A 26,538-nucleotide genomic window follows, 5' to 3' on the forward strand; every position below is an offset into this window, starting at 1 on the left:
GGTACTCAGTGTCTTTTGTTATGTAACAGACATAAGAATGAAGACTTGGAGGGCTAGATTAAACTTAAATAATTAAAAACCACTCAAGTCCCTTCCTACAGCCATTTGAGGGGAAACCTAACATAAGATAAGAAGCCAACATCATGTCTAGTTTAGGTGTTTAGATTTAGTGAACACGGGATGGAGAAATCACCTGGTTAAAGTCAGCTTGAAGCTCTTGTGATGGTTTTGTTTCAAATTAGAAAAACAGGAATAAGTAGTGTTTCATAGATTCTACTATCTTTCTTCAACAGCCTTAACTTCTCAGTAGGAGCCTAATATCTAGAGGACTTCCTTTTTTGTAGATTTTAAAAAATTGAGATATATCCTACATACAGAAAAGTATACAGATCAAAAATATCTAGCTTGAAGAATGTTCGCAGAGTACACTTGTACATGTAGCACCCAGACTAAGAAACAGAATCTTACCAGAACTGTAGAAGTTTTCTTTAACCAGTGTCCATAGTGGCACTGCTTTTAGGGACAGACCTGATTTACAACAGAAGCCCTAAGTGGCTTTCCTGTGTAGCATAAAATTAATGTGGTTTGTTCTCACAGCTTTCCCCCTAAGATCAGGAATGAGACAAGGCTGTCCACTTTCACTACTGCTGTTCGACATTGTACTGGAAGTTCTAGCCAGAGCAATTAAACAAGAAAAAGAAATTAAAAGCATGCCAATTAGAAAGGAAGTGAAACTATCTGTATTTACAGATGACATGATCTTATGTATAGAAAATCCCAGAGAATCCACAAGAAAGCTACTGTAGCGCTAATAAATGAATTTAGCAAAGTTGCAGGGTACAAGATCAACACATAATTAGTGGTGTTTGTATATACTAGCAGTGCACATTCCAAAAAGAATTAGAAAAGCAATTCCATTTATGATAGCATCTAAAAGAAATACATACCCAGGAATAAATTTAATCAAAGAGGTGAAAAACTTACATGCATTCTGTTTGTTAGACGTGAGTCACTAAGTACAGCCCACACTCAACGGGAGGGAAGTTAGGCTCTACCCTTTGAAAGAAAGGCTGTCAAAAAATTTGTGAACATATTTTAGTAAATACCATCATGATGGAAAGAGCACGAAGAGCCCACTGGGTTGCTGAAAATGTCCTATCTTCATCTGGTTAGGGAGAACACAGGCAGAAAAAATGTGTATTTGTATGTATAAATTTTCATTGAACTGTGTGTTTAAGATTATGGAATTTGTGTAGTATCTTAACAAAAGTTTTAACAGTTTTAAGGTTGATTCTCTCTCTCTCTTTTTTTTTTTCTTTTGTCACCCAGGCTAGAGTGCAGTGGTGCGATCTCGGCTCACTGCAGCCTCCGCCTCCTGGGTTCAAGTGATTCTCCTGCCTCAGCCTCCTGAGTAGCTGGGATTATGGGCCTGCGCCACCATGCCTGGCTAATTTTGTATATTTAGTGAAGATGGGGCTTTACCATGTTGGCCAGGCTGGTCTCGAACTCCTGACCTCAGGTGATCCACCCGCCTCTGTCTCCCAAAGTGCTGGGATTACAGTCGTGAGCCACCGCACTCGGCCTTAAGGTTAATTCTTGAAGTACAGCAAAACAGCATTATAGTTTTGAAATTAGAAAATTTCAGTTTTATGTATGATCGCTTACCTATGACTCTACTGAAATAGAATTTCTGTATGTAGAGGCTGTTGGAAGCTGCTTGGGAGAAGTGGGTCCTATAGATTTCTCTACCATAGCTATACAACATAGTAAAGATGCATCTTATACCAAGGCCCTTAAGTTATTTGAAGATAAAGAACTTCAGTGGACCTTCATAATGCTGACCTACCTGAATAACACACTGGTAGAAGATTGGTGAGTATTTATTCATACCTTATATGTAATCTCACTTGACATTCATGGAGAATGATACTTCACACAAATTGATATTCTCAGTAACTAAAGCTTTGTCCTTTTTTAAATCTCAGTGTCTTTATGAAAATTCTTGTATTTTTATTAATTCACATAATTATTTACCCTACTATGTGCCAGACACTTGATATAATGGTGAACATTCCAGACAAGGAGGTCCCTGTTAAAATTTTAGTGGGACTAGACAAATAAACAATAAATAAGAAAAATACCAGATGGTTCTACACAGAAAATTAAGATAGGGGAATATAAAGGGAGATGTTTTAGGCTCTTGTCAATATCAGAGGTGCCACTGTCCTCTAAGTGAGGCCTTATTTTGATCCTTTTAAAATAAGCCACAAAGCAGAGAGGTTGTTTTATAATCCTAGAAGTCTTAAGCTAATCAGACAGGGTCTTCTATTGCTTATTTATTCTCTATGCAAAACAGAATTGCACCACATATCAAAATTTCAACTGGTTGGTTGAGATTACTTTTGCGTGCATGCTCTTTCTCTCTCTTATTTATTTGTTGATTGATTGATTGGTGTCTTTGGGTTCTCCATCACCACTATATTTGATGGTAGGCTCAAAAGGTTTTCCTCACAACCAGGCACCTTTCTAAGATAAATACGTGTTTTGATTTTTTTCTATACTTCCCTTCCTCCTTCTCTTGAGGAATAAATGATTGGCAATAATGTGTGCCATGTTTCCATTATTGATTTAACGTACCTGTATATTTCTTTCTTTTGTTGTTGTTTTTGTTTCATTAAACAAATTTGTGTGGTTTCTTTCCAAACATTTTATTATAAAAAGTTTTAAACATACAGCAAAATGGAAATAATTTTATAGTAAACACCCATATGCTTATCATATAGTTTCTATATTTTATGCTGTCCTTGCTTAATCACTTCTAGCCATCCATCTATCCTTGTATTAACATGTATTAATTCATCTCTCTCTTTTTTTCTTTTTTCTTTTCTTTTTTTTTTGAGACAGGGTCTCGCTCTATCACCCAGGCTGGAGTGCAGTGGCATGATCATACATCATAGATCATAGCTTACTGTAACTCCAAATTCTTGGGCTCAAGCAATCCTCCTGCCTCAGCCTCCTAATATGCAAGGTTTATGTGCTTGAGCCACACCACACTCAGCCAGTTCATCTCATTTTTTAAATGTATATCAGGGTATATCAAGCACAGTTTTTGAAGAGAGTGCCACAGAAAATTTGCGAGCATTAAGTGTTTCATTCGTTTCATAGTAATTCGAAATTGGTTTTTCTGAAACAGATGCACAGAAATATTAGTGTGACTTAAGAATACTAGGAAGCAGGTACAATTTTTTTGTATTTTTCTTTAACAAGGAAAAACTTTAGATCTTCAAGGGACTTTAGCATATGAAGATGTATGTGGACAAAAGGATTCCCAGAATTTTTTATTACTTATATGTATTAGAACATATTATTTTCAAGTATTTCTTTTTGTGAGTCTTTTTAATTTATAGTAGTCACAATTAAACTGTATTGAATGAAGGGAATTGCTGTTGCAGTGATTAGTAGTAATTCAAGTTTACTGAATGACTAGTGAAAGTCCTTTGATAATTTTGTTTGATATTGGAGAATTTTGTAAATGTAAAGTTTCCTAATACAAATTTTACATTTTAGTTTTGAAATTTTTTCAGTGGAGGTTAACAGTCATCAAGATTAATAACTGGTGTACTTGATAGGCATTTGAATTGTTTGTTTTTTCAGTGTCAAAGTTCGATCAGCAGCTGTTACCTGTTTGAAAAACATTTTAGCCACAAAGACTGGACATAGTTTCTGGGAGATTTATAAGATGACAACAGATCCAATGCTGGCCTATCTACAGCCTTTTAGAACATCGAGAAAAAAGGTCTCTTAAGTAATAAATGTTTATTGAATACCCAACATATCTAAAACAGTTCTATTTGCTGTGGGTCATGACTGTTAAATTGCTTGAAATAGTATTGTACTAACAATTAACCTTTCCTGTAAGTAATTTAAGCCATATTTCATAAATCCAGGGAATGTGTTATTTTTAATTTATTATGGCAGTGTGGAAAAGCTGAGATAGGTAAGCTGAGGAAATAGTAGTTGATTTTGGGGGGAGGGGAAATTCTTAAAGACAGACCTTTTTTTTTAGAAATAGAAAACCCTACTTTGCTCCCATGAAAGCTGTTAGCTCTGGGTATGGTTTATAGTTATTGTGATCCACAAGTGTTTATTTCCATGGCAAGTTAACGTATCACAATCCCCTGATGAAATATAGGATGACCCATAGATTTCTCCCTTTTTCCATGTTGATATCATAATAAGGTTCCACTGTAAGTATTCTGTGAAGCATGTTTAAGAACAGTTGTTCCTTCCTTAGTCTAAGCATTCCTCTTTACTGTCTTCTTTTCATAAAGTGACTGAGAAATACACAGTTTAGTTTTCACCAATTTAATTTCAGGGCAGAAACCCAACATTGAAGCAGTACTTTCAGTGCATCATAAATATAATTTTGGTGTTAGTAAAATTACTAGTAATATAAACTGTTAATGAAACTAATAATATAACCTGGAAGGCATTATAATTTTAACATTTTAAAATCTCATTTCATTTTGAAGTCAAGTTTCTGTGGTAGATGTGGTCTAGTTTTGTTCAAGAGACAGATGAGTCAGAGTTTGTGATGTGTGTAATATGCTACTAATGAGTGACAGAGCTGAGAGTAGAACCTAATTTTTCTGCTGCCTAAAGCAGCAGTTTTTGCCATACCACTCTGCCTCTTGTATAAACATAAATGTTTTAATTTTAAAAGGTAAACATTGCCTCCAGATTTAGCTTTATTCAGAAACAGATTTGTTATACTCATTTTGTGTAGGAAAGGTACAATGATTTCCACTTCTCTTATTTACATTTTCTAATCCCTTTCTTTCTAGTTTTTAGAAGTACCCAGATTTGACAAAGAAAACCCTTTTGAAGGCCTGGATGATATAAATCTGTGGATTCCTCTAAGTGAAAATCATGACATTTGGATAAAGACACTGACTTGTGCTTTTTTGGACAGTGGGGGCACCAAATGTGAAATTCTTCAATTATTAAAGCCAATGTGTGAAGTAAGAATATTAATTAGTCTGATGTAATTCCTTGTTTATGATCTGTTTATCTAAAGAGTGCTGTGATACTGCACATCATCGTCACATAATATCACCCCCACTCAAACGGTTGTAAATTTATTAAAGTGAGCGTCCGTATTTAGTCATAACTTTACGCATTAGGTTTCAGCTTCGGGATAGCAACATACTAGAGGAGTTCTAAGGGGTGCCTTGAATAATTTGTTACTAATACTAATGATAGTTAAAATACAGCTGATTATAAATTATTTGCGTTAACCAAGAGCCTGTTCTAACTTTGTTTACGTCTTCTGATAAGAGCACCTTTATTTTCCCTGATATGCTTTCTTGAATAAGAAAAAGGAGTGGGGCAGCAATCAGCATAGCTTTTTTATTTTTGAGGATACAGTACAATTTATCTCAATAAAGAGTAAAGGTACATACCAAATGAAACAAAGTTTATACTCTTCCATCAAATGTGTAATCTAAAACAGCATACTATGATGCTCTAAGATTTACAGAGTTAATTTATAGCACTGTCAAATGTGATTCAACAGAAATGTGAAAATACAACATCTGACGAGGTCAAACATCTGCTGATTACAGGTAACTGATAGAGATGTATTTTCATATTGTACTCACATTGAAAGCAATGTAAGAAGCAGTTCTTATTTTCTACAGAAAAAGTAGTGACAGTGAATAAAACATCACCTTCTCTGCAATACTACACCACACTCATACCAATTCAGCAGAGTGGTACCATGAACACACATACAGCTTATTTCTCATTAGTGAACAAAGCTAAGATTTTTATAAAGTTTTACTTTTGAGCCAGAAAATAAAGTGTTCCAAATATACATGTGTCCACACCCCGTTTCTGGTACTTTAAATTCTCTAGCTCTAAAACTGGTGTTTTGCCTTGTCTTTGGGTTTGAAAAAGAAGAAGGGTGCAATTAGTAATCTATAACCTGTCTTATGTGTGTGAAGTATGATGAATATGACAGATATGGAGTGTAATGATTCATTCATATGTTAAATATGGAGTGCGGTGAATAGCAAAAGTAAAGCTGAATACTGTTTTAATGTGCTAGATGCATTGGAGCACTTTTCTGCTCTTTGGAATATACCACAAATAATTACCCAAATTTTATACCCAGAAGTTGGGCTTGTTAAAAAATAAACTTTTTTTTTTATTATTATACTTTAGGTTTTAGGGTACGTGTGCACAATGTGCAGGTTTGTTACATATGTATCCATGTGCCATGTTGGTTTGCTGCACCCATTAACTCGTCATTTAGCATTAGGTATATCTCCTGATGCTGTCCCTCCCCTCTCTCCTCACCCCACAACAGTCCCTGGAGTGTGATGTTCCCTTCCTGTGTCCATGAGTTCTCATTGTTCAATTCCCACCTATGAGTGAGAACATGCGGTGTTTGGTTTTTTGTCCTTGCGATAGTTTACTGAGAATGATGTTTTCCAGTTTCATCCATGTCCCTACAAAGGACATGAACTCATCATTTTTTATGGCTGCATAGTATTCCATGGTGTATATGTGCCACATTTTCTTAATCCAGTCTATCGTTGTTGGATATTTGGGTTGGTTCCAAGTCTTTGCTATTGTGAATAGTGCCGCAATAAACATACGTGTGCATGTGTCTTTATAGCAGCATGACTTATAGTCCTTTGGGTATATACCCAGTAATGGGATGGCTGGGTCAAATGGTATTTCTAGTTTGAGATCCCTGAGGAATCGCCACACTGACTTCCACAATGGTTGAACTAGTTTACAGTCCCACCAACAGTGTAAAAGTGTTCCTATTTCTCCACATCCTCTCCAGCACCTGTAGTTTCCTGACATTTTAATGATGGCCATTCTAACTGGTGTGAGATGGTATCTCATTGTGGTTTTGATTTGCATTTCTCTGATGGCCAGTGATGATGAGCATTTTTTCATGTGTTTTTTGGCTGCATAAATGTCTTCTTTTGAGAAGTGTCTGTTCATGTCCTTTGCCCACTTTTTGATGGGGTTGTTTGTTTTTTTCTTGTAAATTTGTTTGAGTTCATTGTAGATTCTGGATATTAGCCCTTTGTCAGATGAGTAGGTTGCAAAAATTTTCTCCCATTCTGTAGGTTGCCTGTTCACTCTGATGGTAGTTTCTTTTGCTGTGCAGAAGCTCTTTAGTTTAATTAGATCCCATTTGTCAATTTTGGCTTTTGTTGCCATTGCTTTTGGTGTTTTAGACATGAAGTCCTTGCCCATGCCTATGTCCTGAATGGTATTGCCTAGGTTTTCTTCTAGGGTTTTTATGTTTTAGGTCTAACATGTAAGTCTTTAATCCATCTTGAATTAATTTTTGTATAAGGTGTAAGGAAGGGATCCAGTTTCAGCTTTCTACATATGGCTAGCCAGTTTTCCCAGCACCATTTATTAAATAGGGAATCCTTTCCCCATTTCTTGTTTTTGTCAGGTTTGTCAAAGATCAGATGGTTGTAGATATGTGGCATCATTTCTGAGGGCTCTGTTCTGTTCCATTGATCTATGTCTCTGTTGTGGTACCAGTACCATGCTGTTTTGGTTACTGTAGCCTTGTAGTATAGTTTGAAGTCAGGTAGCGTGATGCCTCCAGCTTTGTTCTTTTGGCTTAGGATTGACTTGGCGATGCGGGCTCTTTTTTGGTTCCATATGAACTTTAAAGTAGTTTTTTCCAATTCTGTGAAGAAAGTCATTGGTAACTTGATGGGGATGGCATTGAATCTATAAATTACCCTGGGCAGTATGGCCATTTTCACGATATTGATTCTTCCAACCCATGAGCATGGCATGTTCTTCCATTTGTTTGTATCCTCTTTTATTTCATTGAGCAGTGGTTTGTAGTTCTCCTTGAAGAGGTCCTTCACATCCCTTGTAAGTTGGATTCCTAGGTATTTTATTCTCTTTGAAGCAATTGTGAATGGGAGTTCACTCATGATTTGGCTCTCTGTTTGTCTGTGATTGGTGTACAAGAATGCTTGTGATTTTTGTACATTGATTTTGTATCCTGAGACTTTGCTGAAGTTGCTAATCAGCTTAAGAAGATTTTGGGCTGAGACAAAATGGGGTTTTCTAGATATACAATCATGTCATCTGCAAACAGGGACAATTTGACTTCCTCTTTTCCTAATTGAGTACCCTTTATTTCCTTCTCCTGCCTGATTGCCCTGGCCAGAACTTCCAGCACTATGTTGAATAGGAGTGGTGAGAGAGGGCATCCCTGTCTTGTGCCAGTTTTCAAAGGGAATGCTTCCAGTTTTTGCCCATTCAGTATGATATTGGCTGTGGGTTTGTCATAGATAGCTCTTATTATTTTGAGATATGTCCCATCAATACCTAATTTATTGAGAGTTTTTAGCATGAAGGGTTGTTGAATTTTGTCAAAGGCCTTTTCTGCATCTATTGAGATAATCATGTGGTTTTTGTCTTTGGTTCTGTTTATATGCTGGATTACATTTATTGATTTGCATATGTTGAACCAGCCTTGCATCCCAGGGATGAAGCCCACTTGATCATGGTGTATAAGCTTTTTGATGTGCTGCTGGATTCGGTTTGCCAGTATTTTATTGAGGATTTTTGCATCAATGTTCATCAAGGATATTGGTCTGAAATTCTCTTTTTTGGTTATGTCTCTGCCAGGCTTTGGTATCAGGACGATGCTGGCCTCATAAAATGTGTTAGGGAGGATTCCCTCTTTTTCTATCGATTGGAATAGTTTCAGACGGAATGGTACCAGTTCCTCCTTGTACCTCTGGTGGAATTCTGCTGTGAATCCATCAGGTCCTGGACTGTTTTTGGTTGGTAAGCTATTGATTATTGCCACAATTTCAGAGCCTGTTATTGGTCTATTCAGAGATTTAACTTCTTCCTGGTTTAGTCTTGGGAGGGTGTATTTGTCGAGGAATTTATCCATTTGTTCTAGATTTTCTAGTTTATTTGTGTAGAGGTGTTTTTAGTATTCTCTGATGGTAGATTATATTTCTGTGGGATCGGTGGTGATATCCCCTTTTTCATTTTTTATTGCATCTATTTGATTCTTCTCTCTTTTCTTCTTTATTAGTCTTGCTAGTGGTCTATCAATTTTGTTGATCTTTTCAAAAAACCAGCTCCTGGATTCATTAATTTTTTGAAGGGTTTTTTGTGTCTCTATTTCCTTCAGTTCTGCTCTGATTTTAGTTATTTCTAGCCTTCTGCTAGCTTTTGAATGTGTTTGCTCTTGCTTTTCTGGTTCTTTTAATTGTGATGTTAGGGTGTCAATTTTGGATCTTTCCTGCTTTCTCTTGTGGGCATTTAGTGCTGTAAATTTCCCTCTATACACTACTTTGAATGTGTCCCAGAGATTCTGGTATGTTGTGTCTTTGTTCTCGTTGGTTTCAAAGAACATCTTTATTTCTGCCTTCGTTTCATTATGTACCCAGTAGTCACTCAGGAGCAGGTTGTTCAGTTTCCATGTAGTTGAGCGGTTTTGAGTGAGTTTCTTAATCCTGAGTTCTAGTTTGATTGCACTGTGGTCTGAGAGACAGTTTGTTATAATTTCTGTTCTTTTACATTTGCTGAGGAGAGCTTTACTTCCAACTATGTGGTCAATTTTGGAATAGGTGTGGTGTGGTGCTGAAAAAAATGTATATTCTGCTGATTTGGGGTGGAGAGTTCTGTAGATGTCTATTAGGTCCACTTTGTGCAGAGCTGAGTTCAATTCCTGGATATCCTTGTTAACTTTCTGTCTCATTGATCTGTCTGATGTTGACAGTGGGGTGTTAAAATCTCCCATTATTATTGTGTGGGAGTTTAAGTCCCTTTGTAGGTCACTCAGGACTTGCTTTATGAATCTGGGTGCTCCTGTGTTGGGTGCATATATATTTAGGATAGTTAGCATTTCTTGTTGAATTGATCCCTTTACCATTATGTAATGGCCTTCTTTGTCTGTTGTAGTTCTTCACTGAGGATAGAAAATGCATAAAAATGAGATTTCCAACTTTTGTCTTAGACTTTTGATACCTTTTTCCCTCTTCTATGAAATCAGAAAACTCCTTCTGTTACTAACACTTTTCAACTCTGAAATTGTATTTAAAGTGGTGATATAATTTCATTTGTAAGCAATATTCTATTTCATTATGCTAATGGCCTAGACTGGAAATAAACAGTTATAGTGTCACTAACATATATATTTGATATTGATATACTAGCCTAGTATCATTTTTTTAAACACCGCCTAATACATGTTTTTTGTTTGTTTTTTTAGCAGTATGTTGAGTTTATGGCAGATTAATCTATCGTCTTTTAGAAATTTAATATGTCAACAGGGCATGGAAATTTTAAGTAAAATGTATTAATTTTACTCATTTTTACTCAAACTATTGGGTGGATTTGTTTGTATATTCTAGGTGAAAACTGACTTTTGTCAGACTGTACTTCCATACTTGATTCATGATATTTTACTCCAAGATACAAATGAATCATGGAGAAATCTGCTTTCTACACATGTTCAGGGATTTTTCACCAGCTGTCTTCGACACTTCTCGCAAATGAGCCGATCCACAACCCCTGCAAACTTGGATTCAGGTATTCTATTAAATTTTTAACATTAATACTGTAAACTCAGTTCTAGAGAAAGATGGATTTAAGGTGGAATCCCACTAAAAGCACTTTACAGGATTAAATCTATAACCTCTAAATTTGTTTCTTCATCTATGGAATGGAGATAAAAGTTGCAACAGCTGCAGCAAGTTTTCAATGAAATAATGTGTGTAAAGTGCCTAGGATAATACTTGATGTACAGTATTCCCTCAGTACATTTCGGCTATTGATAATGGGTCAACTAATTGAGCTTTCAATATGTGTCAGGCACTGTGCTTGCACTGGCAATATTAATGTGAAAAAGAAACACCCACATTCCAGCAATGGAAAAAACAAACACAATCAGATATTTTAGGTACTGTGGTGCAGATATGATAGAACTTTCATATTTTCAGAGCTCTGGCCAACTCAATTTAAAAAGCAGCCTTTGACCGGGCACGGTAGCTCACGCCTGTAATGCCAACACTTTGGGAGGCCAAGGTTGTTGGATCACTTCAGGTCAGGAGTTCAAGACCAGCCTGGCCAACATGGTGAAACCCTGTCCCTGCTAAAAATACAAATATTAGCCGGGCATGGTGGCAGGCGCCTATAATTGCAGCTACTTGGGAGGCTGCGGCAGGAGAATTACTTGAACTCAGGAGGTAGAGGTTGCAGTGAGCCAAGATTACACCACTGCATTCCAGACTGAACGACACAGCGAGACTGTCTAAAAAAAGAAAAAAAAACCCTTTGTATAACTATAATTAACATGTAGTGTATATCCTTCTAATTGTTGAAAACAAAAATTGAATTGTACTTTATTTACTCTTATAACCTACTTTCCTTCTATGACATATAATGAGTATTTCTCATGCCAAGAGAATAATAGCAAAAGAAATTCCACCAAGAGCTGGGTATGTATAATACATATATGCATGCTTGAAGGCTCATTATGGGTCAGTTTTTAGAACCGAAATTTTATAAAAGGATACAAAATTCACAGATCTTTATTGTTAACTGTCTTTATTATATATTATTAATGTGTTTTATATGCAAACATAAAGCTAGGTACAAATTCACTTGTTGTACTTAAAGACTAATCAATTCTAATATAAATGTTGATTTAATGTGATATTTTGCCACAACTAATCAGCTCCTCCCAATCCTTCCAGTCACTTCAGCAAAGGTTGTGATTACTCAGTTCTTCCAATTGTTTCTTTTAGCTTTACTGCTACAACCTTCATTTGACATGACTCTAATGTCATTTAGACTTCAGTTTGCTATGCTTTATATTTTATGTATTTTATTTTCTGTTGGCTAACAGCAATTACACATCTACTATGTGGAAAAATATAAATTATAAACATAGACATAGATGCCCATCCTGTGATCCTACTAGATTATAGGCTCTTCTCTAAATGATCTAGAATGTGCTTATATGAACTTTCCTTAGGCCACTGAAATGAAAAGCCTAAAATAAAAATTCTCATAGAGGCTTTGTAAACTATCTAAAATGTATCTCTTATCTTTAATTGGGGAAATACAGGTATAAGTGATTTAAGCATTTAAAACTTTAATATATAATTTACAGTACTATTAAAAACAATTTTTATTACATAGTTTAAGGTAATCATTGTTTATGATAATCTGGTAATTTGTTATCATGAACATGGCCAAGACTTTTTTCATGTTTATCATTTATGTATTTATGCCACAACCATTGGAAGGTAAAGTAATTGTTTTATTTTATCTGTATACAGTGCCAATATTTTTATTACCTTAAGTGAAAATTTAAACTTCACATATAAAATTCTGTTATTGAAAAGGAAAGTAAATGCATATTTTTGTAAAATTTAAATGGTGTATCTTTTCTGATGGCTATAAGCCTCATTGCCTTCACTAAACATCCCATGTGCATCTCAAACTCAACTGTCCAAAAGCAAATGTGTCATCATCTTCATCTCTTCCCCCAGCCTACTTTTTTAAAAGTGTACCTCTTTGACAAATGGCACTCACTTGCTTACTAGAAACCTCTCTCACATATTTCATCTGATTACCAAATCTTGCCAATTCCATATTATGAATAACTTAGTCCATTTGTTTCTCTCTGCCCTTAGCATCCTTACTGCTTTCTAGCTGTATGACTTAGCATAGTTGAAATTCTTTCATTAAATTTTCCAAGTTATTTCTTGCTTCCAGCCATCTCAGATATTGTTATTATTGCCTGTAGCAATAGTAATTGTACAAATTGGGAATTTGTAATTTTCTGTTAATGTATTGTAGCACTATCCTTTCCTGCTCTCATGACTATTACTCTTCTTTCAGGTATCACTTTTTTTTTTTTTCTCTTTTTTTCTCTTGAGACAGAGTCTCGCTGTGTCATCCAGGCTGGAGTGCAGTGGTGCAATCTCAGCTCACTGCAACCTCTGCCCCTCAAGTTCAAGCAATTCCCGTGCCTCAGCCTCCTGAGTAGCTGGGATTACAGATGTGTGCCAGCACGCCCTGCTAATTTTTGTATTTTTAATAGAGATAGGGTTTCACCATGTTGGCCAGGCTGGTCTCAAACTTGGCCTCAAGTGATCCATCCGCATCGACCTCCCAAAGTGCTGGAATCACAGGCATGAGCCAGTATCACTTTTTCTATGAAACTTTTCTAATCTAGGTGGGGTTCCCTCTGCTAAGCTTCTGTAGCATTTTAAACTTTCTGTTATAACACTTATCATATTGTGTGGTAATGTCCCAGGCTAGTCAGTGAGTTCTGTATGGTCTGACATGATCTGTCTTGTTCATGCTTTTATATACTGAGGACCTCGCACATAAAAGATCTTATTGAATCAATTAATTAGTCCTCCTTGGAAACAAAATATAAATTACAATGTAAGTTCTCACTTTTATTAAGATAATAGTTTCTTTTACAAGCAAAAGAAATGCTATTAAATTCCTTCAGAACCAATTTTGTATTAGGTACTGCCCACCAGAACCTTATAGCATAGTGGGAGACAGACACATAAACAGGAAGGAAGAAGGTGTGTAAGCAAGAATGCCTGGGACTGAGGGGAGATATTTTTGTTTGTCAGAGTCAGAGCACTTTTTTCGATGCTGTTTGGATAAAAAATCACAAAGAACAATGCTTGCTGTTGTGGACTACATGAGAAGACAAAAGAGGTAATGTAATGAGTGCTGCTTCTTACGTTTAGGATCTAGAGTGTAACTTGTTAACTATTGGCTGAATTTTAACATTATTATTTTAGGTGAAGCTGTTGCAAAGTGTTATATTTAATTCGTGTGATATTTATATCTCCTTGCAGTAATCCATATTCAGGATAGCACTTTGGTTAAATCAGTGTCAAGAACTCTCAATTCTAGTACCAGCTGTACCAGTAACCATGTTACCTTTGTTAAATTATGCAGCCTTCTTGGCTCCAGTTTATTTCATCTATGTTAGGGATAGGAGCAAGTGTTTTTCCAAGTTACATTTAGCTGTATTACCCCTCTTTTTACTTTTCTCTTTGCTTTAGTTCTAAGAAGTAAACAGAGTTGCGTAAATGTCTTCTTTATGTATCTTTATTTTAAGATGTAAGTTTCTTTACTGTGTGCAGTGGTCTCAAAATCTGTGGCACTACTGTGCTGTGACAATGTTTATTTTCTTGTTTTTGGTAAGTTGTTTTATAGTGTAGTATCTTTGTTCCTGTTACTTCTCATGAGATTTTTAACAGTGCACACAGGAATTGCTAGAATGGATGGTCTGACTGATCAATACTGCTTGAGAGTTGACCAGAACTCTGAAGAAGTAGTGTAGTAGACCTATAATTTGAATAGGTAGGAATCGATGTCTCATAAGTGTGTGTGGTGGTGGTGGGGGTGGTTGGTAAAGAATGAGAGGGAGAGGTGAGTGAAAATTGAAATGTTTTTAAGCCTTAAATGCATTAATATCTTAAAAAATTAATTCCTATGTAGTCTTAAACCATTCTTCTTCTCTAGTAGAAAAAGAAGTTTTATGCTTTTCAATGTCTTTGCTTCTGGTTATTTTACCTTAGAGTTTTATACCAGATTATCTTCTGAGAAGGCCTATCAGAAGCTTTAATGTAGTGGAGAGCATTTGTTTTCTTGGTGTTGGGAGGCAGTTTTACCTTTGAGTCATTCATTTCAGACTTACCATTGGGGTAGAATGGTGCTGACATTAGCAGGACTTGGAGAAGATAAAAATTCTTCATATTCCATTTTAATTCTGAAAAAGATCCTAAAGAAGATTCCTTGAGAAAGTATGAATGGGACATAGAAAAAGGGGTAAAGACATGCATTCAAGTCCAAGCTTGTGCTGCGTAAAAATTACTTGTTATCCTGTACAGTATGTTGGGCAAAAACAAAGAACAATAATAAAACAACAACAACAAAAAAATTGCTTGGTGTCTTTGAACCTCAGTCTTATCATCTTTCAAAATCAGAATAATGTCTGCAGTGTCTTCCTTTCCATGGGGAAATTATTTCACTTCTCTGAACTTAAAGTTCCTCAGAAAATTAACTTTAGTTGAGTGCTTGCTGTGTAGTAGGGTGTGCCTTATTCATCAGCTTTGCAGGCGTTATTTAATTGTTGCACCCATTCTCCAAGGTCCATGTTGTTCCAGCATTTACAAGTAAGGAAACCAGGAAACTGAGGTTTAAGAAGTTAAGTTGCTGAAGATCGCACAGCTGGTAGTAGGCAATATAGCTAGATTTGAACCCTCCTGTATTGTATTTCAACACCAGTGCTCTTAAGCACTACCATGTCCCATCTCTACAATGCTAGTTTTGAAAATGATACTATCTATGGTCCCTTTCAATCTTGACCTACCTATTAACACAGTGGAAGATTTTTATTAGTAACTCAACCTAGGCAATACATTAAGGAGAAAATAAGTCACAATAGGAAAGACACGTATTTGTGTCTTAGATGAAACAATATTTGTATTAAATTCACTATTTTAAAGTGTGTGTTGGGGGGTGCTTGTGTGCATTTGTATTAGCTATTCTGTGTATCCTATTCTTAGCCTGTGGTACATGGATTTCTTGGTAGAGAGCAGATATGAACCCCAATTTTGTATCAGGTGATAGTCTACAGGTTTTATCAGAGTCTCTGATAGGTTTGAGGGAAAAAAAGAAAAACCAAAAAGATTAATTAAATAGGACTCTTTAGCCATGTTATCTTATAATGTTTATAGGTATATATTGGGGAAATGTGGTTTTTTGGAATTTGTAATTTTCTGTTAAGCAGTTACTACCATTGTATTCTATATCAACATGCTTTTCTTTTGATATTGAAGTTTAAAAAAGTCAGTGATATTATATCTCATTTTTCTTTAGACCTTCTTCAGGAACAATTTTTAATGATGCTTTCTGGCTGGATTTAAATTATCTAGAAGTTGCCAAGGTAGCTCAGTCTTGTGCTGCTCACTTTACAGCTTTACTCTATGCAGAAATCTATGCAGATAAGAAAAGCATGGATGATCAAGAGAAAAGGTAATGGAATTTAGAATTTTTGGTTTTTAAAATTAATGTTGGCATTGTCTCAATAAGGGTCTATAGTAAAGATTTATTTTGCCTCCTGTTCCCCATTTAAAAGACATTTTAGATAGAAATTTTGTTTAAAAGTGATATTATAATAAATTTTTAAAAAGGAATATGTAATTCCTGCTCTGAAATAATAGGAATGTTTATTACTTAGGTATTATAAAAATTTAACAGATAGCAAATTCCTATAGGACAGAGTCCATACTTAATTTTCTGTATATTCCCCATAACAGCCCTAGCATTGAGAACTTAATTTAAGAGTGATAAATATTTTTCAAATGATTAAATTATTTCCTAACTTCAATCAGATTAGATTTACCACTAATTCCTAAACTATTCAAGATTCATTTTGGATATAAAATATCCAAAATTATAATCCAAAATGGCCATTATGTGACTGATTTCTTTCTGTGACTAATTAAGTTTCATTTCTTTATCTACCTATATTTCTAGTGAATTTAATTCGCTTTCCTCTGACTGAGTTAGAACTGTCATAAGAATCTAATAAATATACTCCTAGATCATGGTGAAGAACAAAAAATAATCAAGAAAGTAAGAGTAAAAAAATAAAGTAAAACACTTTATTATTCCAACTGCCCTTTTCAAATCTTTGTTCATTTGAAATGGCCTGGGTCTCATTATTTCGCCCAGGCTGTGGTGCAGTGGCGGGATCATAGCTCACTGTAGCCTTGATCTTCCAGGCTCAAGTGATCCTCCTGCCTCAGCCTCCAAGTAGCTGGGACTATAGGCACACACCACTGCATCCAACTCATTTTTTTTTTAATTTTTATTTTTAGTAAAGACAAGATCTTGCTATGTTGCTCAGCCTGGTCCCGAGCTCCTGCCCTCAAGCAGTCTTCCCACCTCAGCCTTTCAAAGTGCTGGGATTACAAGCATGAGCTGCTGCACCTGGTCCCAAATTGTTTTTTAAAGTGATTATACCCATTTGTGTACAGAAATGTAGTTGATAAGGAAGTGGAACAGTAGGAAGCCTTATATTTGGAGAAGGGAGCCAAAGTATAACTATTTCTAGTGTGAGTTAAAAAAGTAAAGAAGGTTGGGCACAGTGGCTCACGCATGTAATCCCAGCACTTTGGGAGGCCAGAGTGAGAGGATTGCTTGTGACCAGGAGATTGAGACCAGCCTGGGCAACATAGTGAGACCTCAGCTGTACTAAAAATAAAAATAAATTAGCTGGGCAGAGTGGCTTGCACATGTAGTCCCAGCAACTCAGGAGGCTGAGAGAGGAGGATCGCTTGAGCCCAGGAGGGAGAGGCTGCAGTGAGCCATGATAGTGCCACTGCACTCCAGCCTAGGCGACAGAGGGAGATCCCATCTCAAAAAAAAAAACAAAAAACAACAATTAAAGAAGAAACTGGAATAAGTATATAGGTAAATATTAGAGGCAGTATCACTTATGATAGTATTTATTTTATGTATTAGATTATTACTGTTATAGACACCACAGCATCATGGTTTTAGAATTGAAGTTACTTAAAGAACTGAATGTTATATGTATAAAATGCATAAAGTTAAGGCCTTGAAGTAGACAAATCTGAGTTCTAATCCTGACTGTCACTTTCTAGTTTTATAATCTTGGTTTAAGTGGATCCTACTGATCTACTTCCTTTTCAATAGTTAATATCAGTTGTCTTAATTTATATCTATTAGGTATTAAATTCTTATTGTGGTCTTTATTTGTGTGTCTGTAATGACTGATTGGGTTGAATTTCAGGTGAAACCACTGACAGAATACATAGTACCTGAATTGGAGGGCATCTGCTCTATTTTTAAACAATCCTATCTCTTTATAAATAATCATATTTTTGCATATAGGCTTCCCATATGTAGAAGATTATTCTTAAAATATAATTTTCATTCACAAATTCCTTTTCCATCCTAGGTATAAATGGTATTATGTTTTAAAGTATAAGTGATTTATTCTGTTTTGTTTGCAACCTTCATTAGTTTTTTTCTGTCAAAGTCTATAGTATATGTATTCAGGAGCTTTCCAAATAGTATGTTCTCCTTAAAAGAGGTGTTCTTGTGACAAACAGAAGTCTTGCATTTGAAGAAGGAAGCCAAAGTACAACTATTTCTAGCTTGAGTGAAAAAAGTAAAGAAGAAACTGGAATAAGTTTACAGGTAAATATTAGAGGCTCTATTATTTATGACAGTATCTCATACTTTGGGTTATTTTGTTATAGACACTGTACAGATGCCATGTGATTTTTAAACTGAATTTGCTTATTGGACTAAGCATCATGTATATAAAATTATGGTCTGAAGCTTAAGCCTTAGAGCAGACAGACTTGAGTTCTAATACTGACTCTGCCACTAGTTGAGTTCCTTATCTGAAAGTTGAAAGTAAAACCACCTGTCTCAGAGTTTATACCATGCATTTTCTGCCATAGCACCCTGTTCATTTCCTTTATAGCACTTAGGGTTTATAATTATATATTTGTTTGCTTGTTTATTGTATGTCACAGAAGAAGCAGATTGCCTCTTCTATAAATTTCTTGATATCCGTTCTTAAATTGGCTCATGTTACTGTCTGGGATGCTTACCAAATTTCTTTGGTCAACTCATTCTAACACAATGACAATTTCAGCTTCTCCATTCTGCTTAAACCTCTCATCTTCTCTTCTACGCCATTGCTTTCAGCCTGCCTCCTACTTGGAGAAAATAGAAGGCATAGAGAGGAAATCTCGCCACATCCCACTCTCAAACATTGAAATCTCCTGGCATCTCCTCCTTTAATAATCTTCCCTCATGTTACAGAAACAGTTTATCCTTCTCTTTGAGACTAATTCTTCCTGTGCTTTGTTTTTTTATCTGCTCTTTCTCAGGTACTTTATTTTTTAATATGCTGTTCTCCCTCTAAACTATGTTCTGAACATCTTAAAACCTCTCCTGTTTAAAAATTCCCTTTCTCACAAACACAAAATAATTTCCCTCTTCCCTATGTTCTCTTTTAGGTATCACCCTCTCTCTTCCTTCCTCTCACAGACGAACTTTGTGAAAGAGTTGTCTATATTTGCTGTCTGCATTTCCCCCCCTTCCATTTATTCTAGTAAAATGCACTTGCTAATGTCTCTCGTAAACTTCATGTTGCTAAGTCTGGTGGTCACCTTTCATTCTTCCTTTTCCTTAATATTTTATTAATACTTCACATCATCAACCATGCCTTGCTTAACTATGTTCTGTTTACCTTTTTGATCCACCTTCCTGATTTTTCTCCTTTCACTTTTGCCTTCTTCATAGGCTCCTCCTCTCTACTGAGTTTTTGGAATATCGTGTGTGTACTAAGCACTGTGCTAAGCATAGGTACTGAACTTTTCTACTCTGAGGACTTGATTTCACGTTATGAATAGAAACATTTGAGTTGGAACTATAGAATTATGCCAATATAAATGAATTTATGTGTAGAAAATATTTCACAGAGCAAGCACCATATAGGCAGTTCAATTACTTGATCAATTTTCTATGCAGTATAGTTCCTAATTTTTTCTATTTTTTTTTTTATGTTTTCATTTTTATTTAACTGAGATTGTTTTAAACAGAACATATCTTTTCTGTGTAAATTTTACAACAAAGATTTCAGTAAGCAAACTACTTTATCCATATCAAATTTTACCAATTCCAATACAGTTTTGTGCTATTTTTCAAAGAAAAATCCATGACCTTTATTCTTACCAAATTGAGTTTTCAAGAGTCAGACTTTGTAGGACTGTATTTTCTAATGTACAATTTTTTTGTTTTTTGGTTTTTTTTTTTTCAGACAGGGTCTGGCTCTGTTGCCCAGGCTGGAGTGCAGTGGTGCAGTCATAACACACTGCAAGCTCTGCCTCCCAGGCTCAAGCCATCCTCCCACCTCAGCCTCACAAGTAGCTGGGACTACAGGCATGCCCCATCATCTCCAGCTAACTTTTGTAGAGGCGGGTTTAGCCATGTTGCCCAGGCTGATCTTGAATTCCTGAGCTCAAGCAGTCTGCCTGCCTTGGCTACCCAAAGTACTGGGATTAAAGGTGTCAGCCACTGCGCCCAGCCCATGTACAGTTTTAGGTGTTGACAAGATTGTTTGGTTTTGTTTGTGTGATTATTTTTGCATGTGATATAAGCCTGGTAGGTCGGTACTTATTTCTTATCTAATTCATGAAATTGTAGGCAATTCTTCTCAGGTAGACTACAGTCCTCCTGTTGTCTAGGACCAGTCTGCTGTGTTGCTGATCCAAATCATTAGTATATACAGTTGACCCTTGAACAATGTAGGGGTTAGAGGTGCTAACCCCCTGTGCTATTAAAAATCAGGGTAAAACTAAATTAGTAGCCAAAAGTTAACTACTAATAGTCTACTGTTGACCAGAAGCCCTACCGATGATACAAACAACACATATTTTGTATATGTATTATATACTGTATTCTTAAATAAAGTAGCTTGAGAAAAGAAAATGTTACTGAGAAAATGATAAGGAAGAGAAAATGCATTTACAGAACTGTACTGTGTTTATCAGTACCATAAGTTTATATCATCTGTTTACAAAGAATCATCTGTCTGAAATTGTAGGCAACCACCGCTGGTTGATATGTACTTTAGGCCTCAATCTACAATACATATCAAACAATTCACCTTTTTCTTGTAATGGCATGACTTTTCTCTGCATCTTGGGAGCACTTCCAGCCACCTGTGGTGTTAATCAAGGCTTATAGTATTGCAGTAAACACAGTGAAAAAATACATGAGAACCTGGAGGCATTACTTTTTATTGTTAGATACAATTTACTAGAGAAATGGACTGCTCATGCAGAAATTATTAGTGTCACATGGCATTTTAAGCGGATACTCACAACACAATAATGCTTACCGCAGTAGCAATGAGGTAGCTGCAGAATTATTACAATAGTACAATATGTACGATAGTTAATCTTATGCAATTATGATTTAATACTGCATTCTTTACATTTGTTTATATTTGTCTTAACCACAAATAATGCTGTGTACTGTGTGTGTGTGTGTGTGTAAGTTTTGATAAATTTTAACTTTTTGTAATAGATTTGTGTATATTTTATGGTAGTAAATGATAAAATGTATCATATCAAATGTATACAAATGACAGAATGTATAGACTAGTATGTACATTTATTTTATGCATTCATGACATAACTTTAAAAAAATTTTTCAATAGTTCTAAACTGTGTGGTTTGTGAGTTTTTTCAAATTGTGGCAGACCTCCAAAAAGTTTTCAATATATTTATTGAAAAAAAATCCACATATAAGTTGTCCTGCACAGTTTAAACTCGTGTTGTTTAAGGATCAACTGTATTTCAGAATCATTACATTTTATTTCTATAACATAACATTTAGAGTTGGGAGTTACATATTGGTAACGATACAATTTAAAATTTGCTAAATTTATAGACTGATTTTTTTTTCCTTCTTCAATTTTTGTTGTTTCCATGTTTTCAGGATCTTCTCTTAGAAATCTACAGAAGTATAGGAGAGCCAGATAGTTTGTATGGCTGTGGTGGAGGGAAGATGTTACAACCCATTACTAGGTAAATTGCATTTTTCTAAACAATGGTATAGTAATTCTGTTTATGAAGGAGTTACGTGTGTGTAAAACCCAAAGCTATTTTTACAATCTTTTCTTATAGACTACGAACATATGAACACGAAGCAATGTGGGGCAAAGCCCTAGTAACATATGACCTCGAAACAGCAATCCCCTCATCAACCCGCCAGGCAGGAATCATTCAGGTACATTTTTTCCCAGATTTGGTAAAGCCATCACTAGTGTAATGCTGAGGTTATTTCAGTATGTTGGTGGATATTTACACAGCCAGATAAGCTCTAGAGATAAGACTAGAAGTTATCTGTTTTTCAGAGGATTAGGCTAAACATTCAGGGATACTCTTGAAGCAGAGGGATGCAAAAAAAAAAAGAGAAAAAATTCAGGGAGACACAGGAAAGTCATTGACCTAAAAGATAGTGTAGATTTCTTGATCATAGTGTTGTTGTATAACAATAGAAGACATTGCTTGAGCATATACAATGTGCCAGGTAGTGTACTTACTGCTTCACATGGAAAATCTCACGTAAACTATTTCTCATAGTTTGCAGTAGAGTTGGTCGCAGAACCTGTTGTTTCTGTTACTGGCTAATACTCCTTAGCCATTCTTCCATGAAATATTAGAGCCCTTTGAGCTCTATTTTTGTGTTTTTTGGGAAACATTAAACGATATTTTGGGATTAAAAAAAATTTTTTGGCCGGGCGTGGTGGCTTGCGCCTGTAATCCCAGCACTTTGGGAGGCCGAGGTGGGCAGATCACGAGGTCAGGAGATCGAGACCATCCTGGCTAACATGGTGAAACCCCATCTCTACTAAAAATACAAAAAAGAAGAAAAAATTAGCCGGGTGTGGTGGCAGGCGCCTGTAGTCCCAGCTACTTGGGAGGCTGAGGCAAGAGAATGGTGTGAACCCGGGAGGCAGAGCTTGCAGTGAGCCGAGATCGCGCCACTGCACTCCAGCCTGGGCAATAGAGCGAGACTCTGTCTCACAAATAAATAAATAAATAAATTTTAGAGATAAGGTGTCACCCTGTTACTGAGGCTGGAGTGCATTAGCGTGATCGTAGTTCGCTGCAGCCTTGACCTCCCTGGCTCGAGGGCACCTCTCGCTTCAGCCACCCAAGTAGCTGGGGCTACAGGTACACACTACCATACCCAGCTATTTAAAAAAAAAAAAATTGTAGAGACAGGTCTTGGTTTGTTGTCCAGGCTGGTCTCAAACTCCTGGGCTCAAGTGATCCTCCTGCCTCAGCCTCCCAAAGTGCTGAGATTACAGGCATGAGCCACCACACCCAGCTGATATTTTGGGATTTTAAATGATATTGTGAACTAAAATTTGTCTAAGTTAATTTGTATCTTTGCTGTTTTTTTCTCTGGTTTTCTGTTGATATCTTTGATTACTTAACTTAAAAAAAAAAAAAAAAAAACTCCTGTTTAGGCCTTGCAGAATTTGGGACTCTGCCATATTCTTTCCGTCTATTTAAAAGGATTAGATTATGAAAATAAAGACTGGTGTCCTGAACTAGAGGAACTTCATTACCAAGCAGCATGGAGGAATATGCAGTGGGACCATTGCACTTCTGTCAGGTAAGAAGAAATTTGACTTGATTTTTTTTTTTTTTTTTTTTTTGCCTCTCTTCTTGTTGTAAACAACATCTCTTCTATGAATATAACAGGAGTTGTTATATATATATATATATTAGATGTTGCAAGCTATAGATAGCCCTAAATCCTTTAGTAAGATAGCAATAAGCAGTTAATGCACCTAGGCTTGAATTTTACTTTCTTATTCCATTAGGACAACTTCACCCCACCCCTAAATATTTCTAAAAACAGAAATATGAAAAGGGTTTTCTTATGAGTATCATCTCACGTAGTTTGTTGGACTGAGGCATGCCAAAAAAAGTATAGGTATTTCTCTTTCTACTTCCTGCTACAAACATTTTAGTCAGTAAGATAGCACTTACGTTGGCTGGAGGATCCACAAAGGACTGCTTATCTTTATTTATGAAATATTTTCTTTTATTAAAAAATAATACGGCCAGGCATGGTGGCTCATGCCTATAATCCTAGCACTTTGGGGGGCCAAGGTGGGTGGATTGCCTGAGCTCACGAGTTTGAGACCAGCCTGGGCAACATGGTGAAACCCTGTCTCTACTAAAATACAAAAAATTAGCCAGGCATGGCAGCATGCGCCTGTAGTCCCAGCTACTTGAGAGCCTGAGGCAGGAGAATTGCTAGAACACTGGAGGCAGAGGTTGCAGTGAGCTGAGATAGCGCCACTGCACTCCAGCCTGGATGACAGAGTGAGACTCTGTCTCTAAAAAAATAAATAAATAAAATAAAAATAATAATAATACCTACTCAGGGCTGGGCACAGTGTGGTGGCTCACACCTGTAATCCCAGCACTTTGAGAGCTGAGGCAGACGGATCACTTGAGCTCAGGAGTTTGAGACCAGCCGGGCCAACATGGTGAAACTCCATCTCTACAAAAAATGCAAAAATTAGCTGGGTGTGGTGGTGCACACCTGTAATCCAAGCTACTCGGGAGGCTGAGGCAGGAGAATGCTTGAACTTGGGAAGCAGAGGTTGCAGTGAGCCAAGATCGCACCATTGCATTCCAGCCTGGGCGACAGGGTAACACTCTGTCTCAAAAAAAAAAAAAAACAACACTCAGTTACCCAGGAAGATAACATTTATAATCTGTATATAAGGTCACCATGTTTTCTGAATGAAAAGCCAAGCACCTAATCTAATAAAGGATTTCATATTTATGTAAAGTTTTTTGATAATATAAACTCTAAAAAAAAATTATGTTTAAGTATGTTTTGTTGCCTTTGTAGAAAAAAAAAATATTGGCCGAGCGTGGCGGCTCATGCCTGTAATCCTAGCACTTTGGGAGGCTGAGGAGGGCGGATCACTTGAGGTCAGGAATTCAAGACAAGCTTGGGCAACATGGTGAAACCCCATCTCTACAAAAAAGTACAAAAGTTAGCTGGGCAAGGTAGCATGCATCTGTAGTCCCAGCTGCTTGGGAGGCTGAAGTGAGGGGATCCCTTGAGCCCGGGAGGTGGAGGTTGCAGTGAGCCGAGATCATGCCACTGCACTCCATCCTAGGCAACAGAGTGAGACTCTGTCTCAAAAAATAATAATTATTGGAATGCCTTTCAAATATTTCAAACCGTAAGACTGCTATAAAATTAGAGATATACCCTCATATTTTAAAAACCTTTTCCTGTGTGAGTTGATTCTTGCTTGCCTCTGTAAATCAATATATACTATTCTTCCTCTTCCTCTTGTATTTCAGCTACACAGGCCTCTCTGTGTTTTCTTATCAGGCCAAGCTGTTTCTATCCAAGGGCCTTAGATGTATCTTCTCCTTTTCCCCCAGTTACCATGCAGTTGACTTCTTTTCATTCGGACCCTAGTTAAATAATATTGTATCTTCAGAGAGGCCTTTCTTGATTACCCATTCTATAATAGCCATCTAGCCATTTTGTTTTGTTACCCTGTTTTAATTCTCTGCATGTCCCTTGTTACTTTCCAATACTTATTTGTTGTCTGTTCCTCCAAACCAGCACATAAATTCCATGAGAGTAGAGACCTGATCTGACTTGTCCAGTTGTAAATCCCCCTTGTGCCTAGTGCCTGGTACATAATAGGTATTTATTGAATAAATAAATGAAAGTGGAGCATATTTAGAACCAAGCAAAGTATCTGAGTAATTTCCTTTTTTTCTGCTTAAAGAATTTAAATGACTCATAAAAATTTGTATTTCTTAACCAAAAATTCTAGAAATGCATTTTTTAGAATGGAGAAATGTTAATTTAAAAATTTTGTCCTTTGGTGAAGCTATTTATACATATATATCTTAGGGTTCTGTTTTTAAATATATTTTTTTCTTTGACTTATTATCTCACAGCAAAGAAATAGAAGGAACCAGTTACCATGAATCATTGTACAATGCTCTACAATCTCTAAGAGACAGAGAATTCTCTACATTTTATGAAAGTCTCAAATATGCCAGGTATTATAAAAGGACAAAGTTACCATGTTTTAACATTTAATGTCATGGCTTCTTTTCTGAAAACTTGAGAAACAATTTTAATGTAAGAATTTGCATTGATGAAGAGATAAAGACTTGGTGGCTGTGATCAAATGTTTCCTTGTAATTCTCTGCCCTCCTTCAAAACAAATTGTTTCTGGGATTCCAGGTTCATTCTTTACCCTGACCCTTCAAGAAAGTTTTGGTGATTCCCTCTTTGTTCTCTTCCTTTACAAGTATCCTGAGAATTATATCTTGTCTCTTTTAGTAATTGTATGGCATTTAGTGCTCTAATTTATAAAATTGTAACTCATGGTTAATACTTACAAACTTGTTTTGAGGCACAAATGTGATGAGGCATGAGGAAATAATTATAATGGGGTAAACAAATGTAGCATTTTTAAAGCAGTAGTGACTTAATAAATCCTATGTTTATCACAGAAATAAAATTTACTATCATTTAAGTGCCTATGATATGCTAGCCACTGTTAGACTCTTTTCATGTGTATTCTCTAATCATGACAATAACTATGGATGTGAAAAAAGGCTTAGAGAAGTCCAGTAACATGCCCAAAGTTACACAGCTATAAGTGACAGAACTGCAATTTAGATCTAGGTCTGTGTGATTCCAAGGTTTACAGTTGATCCATGAACCACTTGGAGGTTAGGAGTGTTGAGCCCCTCCTCCTCACACATTTGAAAATGTGAGTATTACTTTGACTCCTCAAAAGCTTAACTACTAATAGCTTACTGTTAACCAGAAGCCTTACCA

At 36.2% G+C, this 26,538-nt stretch overlaps 2 protein-coding genes across 10 annotated transcripts in view; one reads left to right on the top strand and one right to left on the bottom strand.

The window, feature by feature from the left end:
- Positions 1-26,538, top strand: part of ATM (ATM serine/threonine kinase) — a 140,691-nt gene that overhangs the window by 69,421 nt on the left and 44,732 nt on the right. For 6 of the 7 annotated variants that reach the window (XM_058424495.1, XM_058424500.1, XM_058424497.1 and 3 more), the window contains 11 exons: positions 1,701-1,872; positions 3,655-3,796; positions 4,845-5,021; positions 10,434-10,611; positions 13,683-13,770; positions 15,946-16,101; positions 18,189-18,297; positions 21,619-21,707; positions 21,807-21,909; positions 23,159-23,307; positions 25,644-25,748. In XM_058424495.1, the coding sequence (XP_058280478.1) occupies positions 1,701-1,872; positions 3,655-3,796; positions 4,845-5,021; positions 10,434-10,611; positions 13,683-13,770; positions 15,946-16,101; positions 18,189-18,297; positions 21,619-21,707; positions 21,807-21,909; positions 23,159-23,307; positions 25,644-25,748 (1,468 nt within the window). The remainder of the gene's footprint in view (positions 1-1,700; positions 1,873-3,654; positions 3,797-4,844; positions 5,022-10,433; positions 10,612-13,682; positions 13,771-15,945; positions 16,102-18,188; positions 18,298-21,618; positions 21,708-21,806; positions 21,910-23,158; positions 23,308-25,643; positions 25,749-26,538) is intronic. The other variant, XM_058424499.1, reaches the window with a different exon arrangement.
- Positions 1-26,538, bottom strand: part of CUNH11orf65 (chromosome unknown C11orf65 homolog) — a 212,173-nt gene that overhangs the window by 36,164 nt on the left and 149,471 nt on the right. The window contains exon 7 of one of the 3 annotated variants that reach the window (XM_058424504.1): positions 14,305-14,858. The exons of 1 other annotated variant lie outside the window; for it this stretch is intronic. In XM_058424504.1, the coding sequence (XP_058280487.1) occupies positions 14,758-14,858 (101 nt within the window). In that variant the 3' untranslated portion in view covers positions 14,305-14,757. Of the gene's footprint in view, positions 1-14,304; positions 14,859-21,602; positions 21,672-26,538 lie in introns of those variants that run through there. One more of the 3 variants, XM_058424502.1, reaches the window with a different exon arrangement.

Source organism: Hylobates moloch, unplaced genomic scaffold (genome assembly GCF_009828535.3).
Source record: "Hylobates moloch isolate HMO894 unplaced genomic scaffold, HMol_V3 SCAFFOLD_11, whole genome shotgun sequence".
NCBI classification, from domain to species: Eukaryota; Metazoa; Chordata; class Mammalia; order Primates; family Hylobatidae; genus Hylobates; species Hylobates moloch.